Source organism: Nerophis lumbriciformis, linkage group LG12, assembly GCF_033978685.3.
Source record: "Nerophis lumbriciformis linkage group LG12, RoL_Nlum_v2.1, whole genome shotgun sequence".
Classification (NCBI taxonomy): domain Eukaryota; kingdom Metazoa; phylum Chordata; class Actinopteri; order Syngnathiformes; family Syngnathidae; genus Nerophis; species Nerophis lumbriciformis.
Genome location: NC_084559.2, coordinates 39,664,252 through 39,678,145, shown reverse-complemented (window position 1 = coordinate 39,678,145; position 13,894 = coordinate 39,664,252). Strand labels below are relative to the sequence as shown.

Genomic DNA, 13,894 nt, shown 5'->3' with positions numbered 1-13,894 from the left:
GTACAATATAGTCTGAATCGTAGGCGTGGTAATTGTACTACAATGCGATCTACCTAGTATTTACTTTAGTAACCATAATGTTGTGAACGCATCTTCAGGTGGCGGAAATTTTACTGGTCAGTCAGAGGCAATGTGGACTGGTGGTTAGGTCGGTGGTTGGGCTGCTTTAAATCAAGCAATAGCTAGCTTGATCAATAGATTAATAGTTTCATTGTTAAAGTGTATCTCTACAGAATGAATAATAATTATAATTACAATTAATTACAATTACAACACCATTCTCATTAGATACAGGAAGCATGGCTCCCGTTTGCTGGTACCTCTCGATTGGGAGGTAGAGACAGGCAAAACCCTACACGACGTGTCAGAGGCTGGCAGAGCAACTCTGTGGTGCCAGGTAAGGGACTTAAACTCACAACTACATCAATCTTTTAATGCACAAAAAACATACACATAAATTTTCCTAATAGAAAAGGAACATTAACACAGTTTGACTTGAACTGGAAGCACCCATCCATTTTTTACCGCTTGTCCCTTTCTGGGTCGCGGGGGGTGCTGAAGCCTATCTCAGTTGCATACATTGCATTAAATTGTTTATTGAACCCTATACGAACAAACTCGTACAAAGGCACATGGAGACACACACACACACACACACACACACACACACACACACACACACACACACACACACACACACACACACACACACACCTACTCAGTGGCCTAGTGGTTAGAGTGTCCGCCCTGAGATCGGTAGGTTGTGAGTTCAAACCCCGGCCGAGTCATACCAAAGACTATAAAAATGGGACCCATTACCTCCCTGCTTGGCACTCAGCATCAAGGGTTGGAATTGGGGGTTAAATCACCAAAATGATTCCCGGGCGCGGCCACCGCTGCTGCCCACTGCTCCCCTCACCTCCCAGGGGGTGATCAAGGGTGATGGGTCAAATGCAGAGAATAATCTCGCCACACCTAGTGTGTGTGTGACAATCATTGGTACTTTAACTTTAACACACACACTCTCTCAAATAAGCTTTGTAAAGACAGTTTTTTTGAGGCAGTGTGAAAGTCATACTGCTTTAAATGTGAGCGTGTTTATTGCAATAAAGTTTGTATATGTCTAACATCCAGTTTAAATTACAGTATGTCATTCTTCTTTTCAAATTTACTGGTAAGATTTAAGTAAAATTTTTAGTCAATTTGCACGACTTCATAGTCAGGGGCAGGGGCGCCGCTAGGGATTTTGGGCCCCATGAAAAGAATCTTTACAGGGCCCCCAACACAGTGTCATTATTTTTTCTGTATTATAATTTCATCATCATTAGGGGCCTCTCTGGGCCCCCCTCCATCATGGGCCCCTACAATCCGTCTCCTTTACCCCCCCTTTTCGGCGCCCCTGGTCAGGGGCATTACGTTTTTGACTCTGTACTGTTAAAATAGAAATTCATTGTCTTATTAACTAATTACAATTATAAATGTGTATTATCGGCGATATTCAATTATTGTATTTGGTTATCATATATCAATATTTTTTTTTACCTGGACTTGTCCTCCTTTAATTCAGGTCGAAGATCCCCTGCACAACCATAATATCCTTTACCAAATGGTGGCAAAACATGATTATTCTGCTCAGGGACCAGAGGATTTAGAATTTAGTGAAGGGGATACCATTGACATTCTGTGTGAAGGTAAGTTAAAGCAAGTCAATGTCAGTCTTGCATCATTACATGGACACAAGTATTAAAACACATCTTTTGCACCCACAACAACTGCAAATTATATTCTGTCCCCTTTTTGCTCTTATAACAGCTTCCACTCTTTTTCTGTTTGGATTTTTTCTGTTGAAATATTCATCAGGAGAAGTTAGACAAAGATGTTGGATGTTCCAAAAGTGTTTTGACAGCCAAGTAAATATGTTGAATACCAAGCTTATTGATTATTGATTGTAATTTTAACTGCTTTTAAATGCCTTGAGTGCCTCGAAAAGCAACTTATAAAATAAATGTATGTATTAATATCATTATATTTTTTATTATTAACAACATTGAGGAAATCAGTTTTTCCACCCCTGATGCTCAGTGAGTCAGTCTTCGTTCACTTTTAGTGAATCTGTTCATTGTCAACTTCCATAAACACACAATAGTTACACACAGCGATGCCGATCAGAGAGCAAGGTTCATATGGCTTTGTTCTCTATTGTCTCTTACACATTTATTTGTCTGCTATTTTTACTTTTGTCTATCTTGTATCAACAATAAACAAAACAATAGAAATGAGACTGTGTGCTAATGTGAGCAGTGTCCTGTTGAGATGAAAACGACGATGTTGTAGAAGCCAGCTTTTTAAACACAGTACAGTTCTCCACCCTTAAGTTTGCTCCGTGCTTGATAAGGTGTTTAATCATATTGCTAGTATTCCCCGAAATAATCTTGCCGCATTGTATGCATTTATTTGTACCCGGCGCCACAGGCGTGTAGTACAACCATAACTTTGATCGTTTTGCTACCGGCATCTCGAAATGATGACCAGCCAATTCTGCACTGCTTCAACCCGCTTTACCACCATACAAACTATTGTTGTTGCGGTGGTGGACCAATCACATGGCGCATTGAATTGAAGAACGCTTGCAGTGATTGGCTGCGAGCAAAATCATAGGAACATAATTTTTTCTTTGATCTGGGTACAAAAAGAAACGATTGCAGGTATCGTTTGACAGACGCAGTGTCGATACTACTTGATATCAGGTTGTTTCAGTCGATACCTTTCAGGTATCGAGTACCAATACCCAGCCCTAGTGGTATCTTAAAAAGGACATTGACTACCTTAAATTAAATGTGAGTTAAAATATCAGCTAGCACATTTGAAATCAAATAAATCACTGCTACACATACAACACACCTTATAAAAGTCAAATTTGCATATCAAAAGAACTAATTAGTTCAATCGTTCACCATCTGTGAATCAGTCATAGTCGAGTCTTTGTTCAGTGACGATGAGTCAGTGAGATGCATCTTAAATGGCTTCATAAATAAAGTTGGTATGGTATGGTACCTATGAATAAGTGAGTCTTTGTCAAGGAAATGGAAAGGAAAATTGATTTGAGGCAAGAAACATCTGTTGCTGTTTCCATGGGGCTATTACATTTATACAAATTAAGTTTGCATAAATAATTAAACATTTTCTAGTTTCTTTTTTTTTTATTTCAGCTCATGTAACAGGGATCAGTCATTGACAATGTTAATTGCAACGAGAACCTTTAAATCTCAATTCAGTAAAAGCGTGCAGATTTTGTTTAACTCATTCATGACTCGCCCATCACAACACCAAATAAAACTATTTTGATTCGGATTTCCTAAAAAGAGGTTTGTCTTAATATTCGTGTCCATGTAGTGTACAGTACATCTTCTTTACCATTGCTTTTTAAAAATGCCTCTCTCTCTTTCACTTTTTAATAGTTAACGAAGAGTGGCTCGAGGGACACTGTGCAGGAAAAGTAGGCATCTTCCCCAGTTGCTTTGCCATGAGAGAGAATGACACCTTGATGCAGATGTCGGAGTTCTAGTGAGATCAGCTAGATTTATTGTAGAGGTTTTCCATGGCAACCAAGTTAAAAATAGTAGTGACTACTGTAGACATTACAGAAGCCATCATTGATTTGTTTTGGTTGAAGCAATGTATTATTTTCTAATGCTAACTATAGATTTGGCTAGCATACACATACACTTCATGAAATGAGTGTATATATTTTTTTTCCCATCGTATTTCTGCATGCTAACTAATATAATATATAATTATTTAAGTATATCATAGAAATCTGAACATTTACAGCTGTCTTGTGAATTTCTATTATACAAAGTGCCAACCACTGAGGAGGACAGCAGTTTTTTCCTTTAGTACACACATTAAAATGTTATGAGCCACATGTAAGAGCTCCAGAACGCTCTTTTGTCTTTTGGACCAGTTGGCATCTACAAAACCCAAAACCAGTGCAGTTGGCACGTTGTGTAAATCGTAAATAAAAACAGAATACAATGATTTGCAAATCCTTTTTAACATATATTCAATTGAATACACTGCAAAGACAAGATACTTAACGTTCGAACTGGTAAACTTTATTTTTGCAAATATTAGCTCAAGTGGAATTTGATGCCTGCAACATGTTTAAAAAAAGCTGGCACAATTGCCAAAAAAACTGAAAAAGTTGAGTAATGCTCATCAAACACTTATTTGGAACACCCCACAGGTGAACAGGCTAATTGGGAACAGGTAGGTGCCTTGATTGGGTATAAAAGCAGCTTCCATGAAATTCTCTGTCATTCACAAACAAAGATGAGGCAAGGGTCACCACTTTGTGAACAAGTGCGTGAGCAAATTGTCGAACAGTTTAAGAACAACATTTCTCAACGAGCTATAGCAAGGAATTTAGGGATTTCGCCATCTACGGTCCGTAATATCATCAAAAGGTTGAGAGAATATGGAGAAATCACTGCACGTAAGCGGCAAAGCCGAAAACCAACATTGAATGCCCGTGACCTTCGATCCCTCAGGCGGTACTGCATCAAAAACCGACATCAGTGTGTAAAGGATATCCCCACATGGGCTCAGGAACACTTGAGAAAACCATTGTCGCTACATCTGTAAGTGCAAGTTAAAACTGTACTATGCAAAGCGAAAGCCATTTATCAACAACACCCAGAAACGTTGTCGGCTTCGCTGGGCCCGAGCTCATCTAAGATGGACTAATTCTGTGGTCTGACGAGTCCACATTTCAAATTGTTTTTGGAAACTGTGGCCGTCGTGTCCTCCGGACCAAAGAGGAAAAGAACCATTCGGATTGTTATAGTCCGGATGGAGTTGTGTACCTTTCAGTTACAGCTGAAAGGTACATAAAGGTTTTGAAGCAACATATGTTGCCTTCCAAGCAACATCTTTTTCATGGACGCCACTGCTTATTTCAGCAAGACAATGCCAAGCCACATTCTGCACGTGTTACAACAGCGTGGCTTCGTAGTAAACGAGTGGGGTACTAGACTGGCCTGCCTGTAGTCTAGACCTGTCTCCCATTGAAAATGTGTGGCGCTTTATGAAGTGTAAAATACGATGGAGTGTTTGAACAACTTAAGCTGTACATCAAGCAAGAATAGGAAATAATTCCACCTGAAAAGCTTAAAAAATTGGTCTACTCAGTTCCCAAACATTTACTGAGTGTTGTTAAAAGGAAAGACCATGTAACACAGTGGTAAAAATGCCCCTTTGCCAACTTTTTGCAATGTTTTGCTGCCATTAAATTCTAAGTTGATGATTATTTCCAAAAAAAAAAAAAAAAGTTTCTCAGTTTGAACGTTACATATCTTGTCTAAGCAGTATATTCAATCGAATATAAGTTGAAAAGGATTTGCAAATCATTGTATTCTGTTTTTATTTACAATTTACACTACATGCCAACTTCACATGTTTTGGGTTTTGTATCAGTAACTGTTAATGATGCTATGCATGTTGCATAGCATCCATCTTCTTAGATGAGAAACCTACATAGCTCAATGAGATAAAATGACCAAAGGTGCCCACTTATGTTTCAGAAGACTACACATAGCTTGGCCAACAATCAAATTGGAACTTGTGCATGTAAAATGTGATTCACAGAGAAGTGCAAAAAGTGTGACAATCAACTATGACAGTAATTTGATTAATTAATATGTAATTGTAATGAGTGAGTTGATCTGTATTGATTTCATCATTCTTAATGATTCTTATTTTTCAAATAGAATAAAGTGTAGTTTTGCTAATAATCATCTATGCAGTAGACACACATGCATATCATTTAATGTTTGTCACAATGCTGGTCTGAAAATGTTCCCAAAAATCGTTTTTTGGTATTTTAGTCATGTGTCAATGAACCAGATCAGTGAAATGCAACATTTTTGATTCAATAAAGGGTTTGTATGTTATCTATAACCAACATTATGTATTATCCTAACTGACCTTGTTAGTTATATTTAGTCAATGAAGCATACTTTTGTAGTTATTTCTCAATATTTCTACACTATTACTCAGTTATGGGAACAGTGCAAAATGTTGTATATTTTTAACATGAAATCGCAAGTTCATTTTATAATGCCTAGAGATTTGATCTATTTTTCATTGTTTATGCCAGAGCAAGGCAGAACACGGCCTGCTGGACGTTGTCAAATTATTTTTTTAAACATTTTTTATCAAAAATGTTAAAGGTTATTGTTTACAGTCCTCATGGAGAATATGATGCGAAGTGCCGTTTTCAAATTATCGTAAGCCTTAAACTATAGGAAGTATTCAAATGGTTGGAGTTTGTGCTATTGACTATGATAATGATTGTTATAGTTATCATAGGCACTACGTCACAGCAGCTCCAGGCACAACGCAAAGTGGGTGGGGTTTGTTTACAGAACAGCCAACTTGAGTAAGACACACAAGTGTCAGGGACAGAAGCAGATTTCTACAACAATGTTCTGTTCTGCCGAAACGCGATAATATACTGGTAATGTGGTTGTTTTTTTATATTTGTGTTTCGTCGTGTTTGTTGGTTGCATTTTGCTTTATCGTAAAAAGATTGATCAAAGAGGCGGTCTGAGAAGTAGACGAGGAGCGACGTTGCTTTGTTCTTAATATTCTTAATATTCATTGTTTTATCGTTCATAGTTACTACTGTGACTCCCACTGGGTGCTTTATTGATTAAAACGACTAAAATTTAATTAAGTTTTTTGAGGTGGTCTGTCTGTTTATTGCATACATTATTGTTATTGTTTTTGTATTAGTGTGATCAGCTTTTATTCTTCTCCATGGTATTTTTGGACATTTGAAGTCTGAAGTTGAAGACCAAGCAGATTGTGAGACACTTTTTGCAGCTAAAATATTATGTAAGCAACTTTAGACACAGGCAAACACAATATTCTGGAAATAAAAACAATCATTTAAGAATAAGACCAGTGAATACAGTCACAATCATCAGTCAGTCAGTGTGGAACATTGAGATGGGATTCATTTTTATGGTATAGTTTTTTGAGTTAACAAAGGATTTGAAATATTTTCTTCCAGATTTGGTCCATTTTTTTTTTTTTTATTTCAACTACCGGTACTTTGTTTATATGTAGTGTCTGTTGATATCACCACATATTATGGTGTGGATATGGTTATTGTTTACAGTCCTTTTGGAAAAAGGGGACCACCTGGTTTTGGTAAATAGTGGAATTTCATTGTGGGCATGTGATAAAGTATGGCCATTATATTTGCTATTACATTACATTACAACTAGATTAGTTCTCACAAGATACAATCTTGTAAATTGGCCCTTGTTATGCAAAGTGACAGCCACATCCATGGGAAGACCACATGTTTAAGTTAACACCAACAGTTAAATATTGACCTAAAACTGAGGTGTAAAGACACTTACACACACAAACATCACCTTACATGGTCAGGATGTATGCAACTTGCTTAGCACACACTCAAAGACATGAGATGACCTCATTGGGGAATATAAACTGAATATAAACTGGTGGTTTGGCTTCTTCAAGGAAGGGGAGACACATGTTGGCTAGATCAGTAATGTACAATGACGCTCGTTTGACAATAAAGCAACTTTTGTTCGAAGATGAGTCACCGGCGTCTTCTACCTACTCAGTGGTCTTCACCTACTCAGTGGCCTAGTGGTTAGAGTGTCCGCCCTGAGATCGGTAGGTTGTGAGTTCAAACCCCGGCCGAGTCATACCAAAGACTATAAAAAAATGGGACCCATTACCTCCCTGCTTGGCACTCAGCATCAAGGGTTGGAATTGGGGGTTAAATCACCAAAATGATTCCCGGGCGCGGCCACCGCTGCTGCCCACTGCTCCCCTCACCTCCCAGGGGGTGATCAAGGGTGATGGGTCAAATGCAGAGAATAATCTCGCCACACCTAGTGTGTGTGTGACAATCATTGGTACTTTAACTTTAACTTTGATCCTTCACACCACAAGGATGACAAGATCAGCAATGTACATCAGTTAATAATGTAATTTGAGTAAAAATAAAGCAGTAATGAACTCAGCTTGCATTCTTTGTCATTGCAATTTGTGGTTGTGCAATTATGTTTTTAACTTCATAAACAGCCTTTCATCCAGTCTTGCTAAGGGGGAAATTCGTAAAAGGTGTCTTAAAAGGCGCATCATCATGGCGCCGATGAAGGCTGCCTCGGTGCTCTCGTGCGCTCTGTTTTGTTTGTTTTTGTGCGTAAATTGTGTGTCTGCGTGCTCTTACACCCGCGAAGAGCTACTGAACATCAGATCCATCATCCCTATGGACCTCTTACCGGTCATCTTAGCGTCAGCTGCGGATTTGGTCCATTCTGTGATCAAAAGAGGGAGACCTCACCAAAGAGGAAAACGAGCGGGCGCCCTTGTCCGTCTCCGCAGACGGGGATTACGCTCGCCTCTACCAGGCATCTTTCTCTCCAACGTCCGCTCACCTGTCAACAAGATAGACGAGCTAGCGTTGCTGATGAGAAGAAACAAGGACTTTTCCTCATCTTGTGTATTGTGCTTCACGGAGACGTGGCTGAGCGGAATGAGACACGGGGCTCTCCGGCAAAAAAAGAGGCGGTGGAGTCTGCTTCTTCATCAACAACAGCTGGTGTACAGACGTGACGATGATATCCAAACACTGCTCTCCTTCTCTGGAATATCTTTTCATTCACGTAAGCCCTTTTACTCACCGCGTGAGATCATTTCATTCATACTGGTGGCTGTTTACATCCCACCCGGCGCGGACGTGCGTGACGCTCAGCGCACGCTTGCAGGACAGATTTTACATGTGGAACGGTCTTTTCCGGACTCTCTTGTTATCGTGCTCGGTGACTTTAACAAGGGAAATTTGAGCCAGGAATTACCCAAGTATAGGCAGTTCATCAAATGCCCGACCAGAGAGGAGAACACTTTGGATCACTGTTACACTACAATAAGCAAGGCATATCATGCAGTCCCGCGCGCTGCTCTTGGACTATCAGATCACGTGATAGTGCACTAAATCCCTTCATACAGACAGAGACTGAAACTGGCTAAACCTGTTATGGACCATTAAGTGTTTCACTGCCGAGGCTGTGGAGGAGCTGCGTGCATGTTTGGAGACGACAGACTGGGAGAAAGCTAAATCTGTGTACTCCAACCGTCTACAAGAACAGTTCCGCTCCAATGATTCTGCGGCCGTTTGGAGAGAGCTAAGGGCCCTTACGAATTATAAGCCCAAAACCCCCCAGGTCCTGAATGACCGGACTCTCGCTCAGGGCCAACACACATTACTGTCGTCATGAACGGCCTTCAGCTCATCAAAGCTCTGCTCCCCCTACCATCACCTTCCCCACCAATGCCAGCACTTCAATAAAGGATTTAACGGACTCAAAGGACTCCAAAGACATCACAGGACTTCAAGAACATCATAGGTCTTTAAAGGCCCTCTCCATCCGAGAGGAGGATGTACGCCGGCAGTTCTTGAAGCTGAATACGCGGAAGGCCCCCGGGCCGGATGGTGTCTCCCCCTCCACTCTCAGACACTGCGCGGATCAGCTGGCTCCTGTCTTCACTGACATTTTTAACACCTCTCTGGAACTATGCCGCGTGTCGTCCTGCTTTAAGACCTCCACCATTGTCCCTGTCTCCAAGAAAGCACGGATCACAGGACTTAATGACTATAGGCCAGTTGCGCTGACATCTGTGGTCATGAAGTCCTTTGAGCGCTTGGTCCTGCCCCACCTCAAGGACATCACCACCCCCCTCCTGGACCCACTGCAGTTCGCCTACAGAGCCAACGGTCTGTAGATGATGCAGTGAACCTGGCCCTTCACTTCATCCTGGAGCATCTTGACTCCCCAGGAACCTACGCTAAGATCCTGTTTGTGGACTTCAGCTTTGCCTTCAACACCATCCTCCCTGGACTGCTACGAGACAAGCTCTACCAGCTCAGCGTGCCCAACTCCCTCTGCAGTTGGATCAATGACTTCCTGACAGACCGGAGACAGCACGTGCGGCTGGAGAAGATTGTCTCGGACAGTCGAACCACGAACACTGGTACTCCTCAGGGCTGTGTACTCTCCCCCTGGCTCTTCTCCCTGTATCCAAACTGCTGCACCTCCAGTAACCAGTCCGTAAAACTGCTCAAGTTTGCGGATGACACTACCCTCATCGGGCTCATCTCGGATGGCGATGAGACCGCCTACAGGAGAGAGGTGGACCGGCTGGCGTCCTGGTGCAGCCTCAACAACCTGTAGCTGAACGCCCAGAAAACAGTGGAGATGATCATGGACTTCAGGAAAGTCAGAGCCCCACCATCCTCCCTCACCCTGATTGACTCTCCCACCCCCGTCTCCATTGTGGACTCCTTCCGTTTCTTGGGCACCACCATCACCTAAGACCTCAAGTGGGAGCCGACCATCAGCTCCCTCATCAAGAAGGCCCAGCAGAGGATGTACTTCCTGCGGCAGCTGAGGAAGTTTTACTCAGCCATCATCGAGTCCATCCTCACCTCCTCCATCACCGTGTGGTTCCCCAACACCACAGTCCAGGATAAGCATCGACTGCAGCGCATCGTACGTGCTGCTGAGAAGGTGATTGGCTGCAAGCTCCCATCCCTCCAGGACTTGTTCTCCTCCAGGACCAGGAGGCGTGTGGGTCGGATCACAGCTGACTCTTCTCACCCTGGACACAAACTATTCTCCCCTCTCCCCTCAGGCAGGAGACTACGGTCCATCCAGACCCACACCTCCCGCCACCTGAACAGTTTTTTCCCCTCGGCCATCAGGCACATGAACAATAACTCCTAACAGTAGCTCCTTTGAATTCCTTCTAAGTCTATAACAAGATCTGATAGCTCAGTTACAGCTCTTGTTATTACCAAATCTGTGTTATATGTGTTTTATGTTGCACGATTGCACCAAGAAAAATTCCTAGTTTGTGAACCGTTCTCAAACAATGGCAATAAAACTATTCTGATTCTGATTCTGATTCTGATTCCATCCATCCATCCATCTTCTTCCGCTTATCCGAGGTCGGGTCACGGGGGAAGCAGCCTAAGCAAGGAAGCCCAGACTTCCCTCTCCCCAGCCACTTCGTCCAGCTCCTCCCGGGGGATCCCGAGGCGTTCCCAGGCCAGCCGGGAGAGATAGTCTTCCCAACGTGTCCTGGGTCTTCCCCGTGGCCTCCTACCGGTCGGACGTGCCCGAAACACCTCCCTAGGGTGGCATCCTGACCAGATGCCCGAACCACCTCATTTGGCTCCTCTCTATGTGGAGGAGCAGCGGCTTTACTTTGAGCTCCTCCCGGATGACAGAGCTTCTCACCCTATCTCTAAGGGAGAGCCCCGCCACCCGGCGGAGGAAACTCATTTCGGCCGCTTGTACCCGTGATCTTGTCCTTTCGGTCATGACCCAAAGCTCATGACCATAGGTGAGGATGGGAACGTAGATCTATCGGTTAATCGAGAGCTTTGCCTTCCGGCTCAGCTCCTTCTTCACCACAACGGATCGATACAGCGTCCGCATTACTGAAGACGTCACACCGATCCGCCTGTCGATCACACGATCCACTCTTCCCTCACTCGTGAACAAGACTCTGAGGTACTTGAACTCCTCCACTTGGGGCAAGATCTTCTCCCCAACCCGAAGATGGCACTCCACACTTTTCCGGGCGAGAACAATGGACTCGGACTTGGAGGTGCTGATTCCCATCCCAGTCGCTTCACACTCGGCTGCGAACCGATCCAGTGAGAGCTGAAGATCTTCGCCAGATGAAGCCATTAGGACCACATCATCTGCAAATAGCAGAGACCTATATCCTGCAGCCACCAAACCAGATACCCTGCGCCTAGAAATTCTGTCCATAAAGATTATGAACAGAATCGGTGACAAAGGGCAGCCTTGGCGGACTCCAACCCTCACTGGAAACGGGTCCGACTTACTGCCGGCAATGCGAACCAAGCTCTGACACTGATTATACAGGGAGCGAACCGCCACAATAAGACAGTCCGTTACCCCATACTCTCTGAGCACTCCCCACAGGACTTCCCGGGGTACACGGTCGAATGCCTTCTCCAAGTCCACAAAACACATATAGACTGGTTGGGCAAACTCCCATGCACCCTCAAGGACCCTGCCGAGAGTATAGAGCTGGTCCACAGTTCCACGACCGGGACGATGCAAAACCAACTTTTGCACTGTTACTGCTTTTGTGGGTTTCACAGGTTTTCATTTAAACTTTTCCAATTTCAATTACAAACTACACTGAAAAAGTGCAATTTCAACATTTAAACCAGTCCTCTGACTAGTGCACTTTTAAGTATGCAATTAAAACTATAATGAAATAAAATCAACATAACAACTAAAAATAAACAGCTTAAGGTGTCTAACCATTCTTGTTGAAGAATACAATCTTTACTGTCATTGACAGATACCTTATTTGACAAAAAAATGAAAAACATTTATGACAGGCAACCCACTAATAAACCAAGATGAACTGGAACTCAGTGCTAATTATTGGCATTTCTTCACAAGAGTCCATGCATGATGCTACGTCCTCAACAAGGGTCCATAAATGATGTCATTTTCCTCCTCTAGGATGACAAAGTCATGACATGCATTTAGGAAAGCAACTTCAACTTCAAGGTGTTTACTTTTGGGGACAGTTTGAATCCATCCAGCTCCAGCATGAGTTTTTGGAAGACTTCAAAAGTGTAGCGCAAAGTGGGAGGGTATGCCAAGTTCAGGGCATAAATCAGTCCCATGAGCAGTGAGCAAGCTTTCGCAGTCCTGCTGCACCCTGGCAAAATCTCATGGCCTTCCACAAGGATGGAGACATCAACTGGATCCTCATCAGCACCGTGGACGACGAGTATTTTGAGGATGTGGTTACTGACATCACTCCGGCTGTCCTCCTGCATACAATTTACAACAAAAAAGAATAATGTTATTGAGAATCAAATAATAGAACTGCATGAATCAATCAAAGTGACTTCATTATCAGGGAAGAATGAACACAAGAATATATGTTCCTTTGTCTGCTTTCCTCTTAACTTTAACATAAATTTAACCTGGGTCATTAAAACATATTTTTAAATGATTAAAATAATGCTATACCAAGCAGTCTTCAAAAAGTTCCTCTTCCTTCTCGCCAAGGTACAGTATAAGGCTGCGGATAATGGTTTCACGCCTCATCTCAATGCTCTGTTTCTGTGAACAGATTAAGAACATGAACATAACCATTATACATACACAATGAACTGTCAAGTGAAAACACAAGTGCATATATTTGCTCGTGTTTTGTGGACCCAGAGCGTGCAAGGGCATGGAATCTACCAAGTGTGAGGTTTGTCCTGTATGTGTATACTGTATGTGTCTGTGAGTGAGAAAAAAAGTAGGTCCAGCTCCCTGTAAAACATACTGTATGAACAAGCAAAACAAGCACACCTGACTCAGTTTGTCCAGGAGCGGCCAGACTCCAAACCTAATTTTTGTATTTGTAAACCTTACCAAAATACCTGACTATAGTAAAACGAACATAGATTTATTGGTTTTGGAGTTATGTTTATATAACTTTCATATTTAGTATGACAGTTATATCATCACATTGAGTAAAAAAAAAAAAAACTTGTGTCTTTATAAACCTTACAAATTCGTTTTCTCCAGTAAAACTCACAAAGATACATTTCTCCAGGCATTATTAACCATTTTGCATGTGTGGTAAAGGAGTTATGTTTACATAACTGTCATATTGAATGTGGCAGTTATACTGTCATTATGAGTAAAACCAAATTTTTGTATATGTAAACCTTACCAAAATACCTGATTCTGGTAAAACTCACATAGATACAATACTTCAGGCATTTTTAGACATA

General features: G+C 42.1%; 1 protein-coding gene across 2 annotated transcripts in view; it reads left to right on the top strand.

Moving 5' to 3' along the window:
* The window catches only part of LOC133623346 (neutrophil cytosol factor 2-like), a 139,742-nt gene extending 133,791 nt beyond the window's left edge, over positions 1–5,951 (top strand). For both annotated transcript variants that reach the window (XM_061986560.1, XM_061986561.1), the window contains 3 exons: positions 289–397; positions 1,568–1,691; positions 3,459–5,951. In XM_061986560.1, the coding sequence (XP_061842544.1) occupies positions 289–397; positions 1,568–1,691; positions 3,459–3,565 (340 nt within the window). In that variant the 3' untranslated portion in view covers positions 3,566–5,951. The remainder of the gene's footprint in view (positions 1–288; positions 398–1,567; positions 1,692–3,458) is intronic.
* The last annotated feature ends 7,943 nt before the right edge of the window (positions 5,952–13,894 follow it).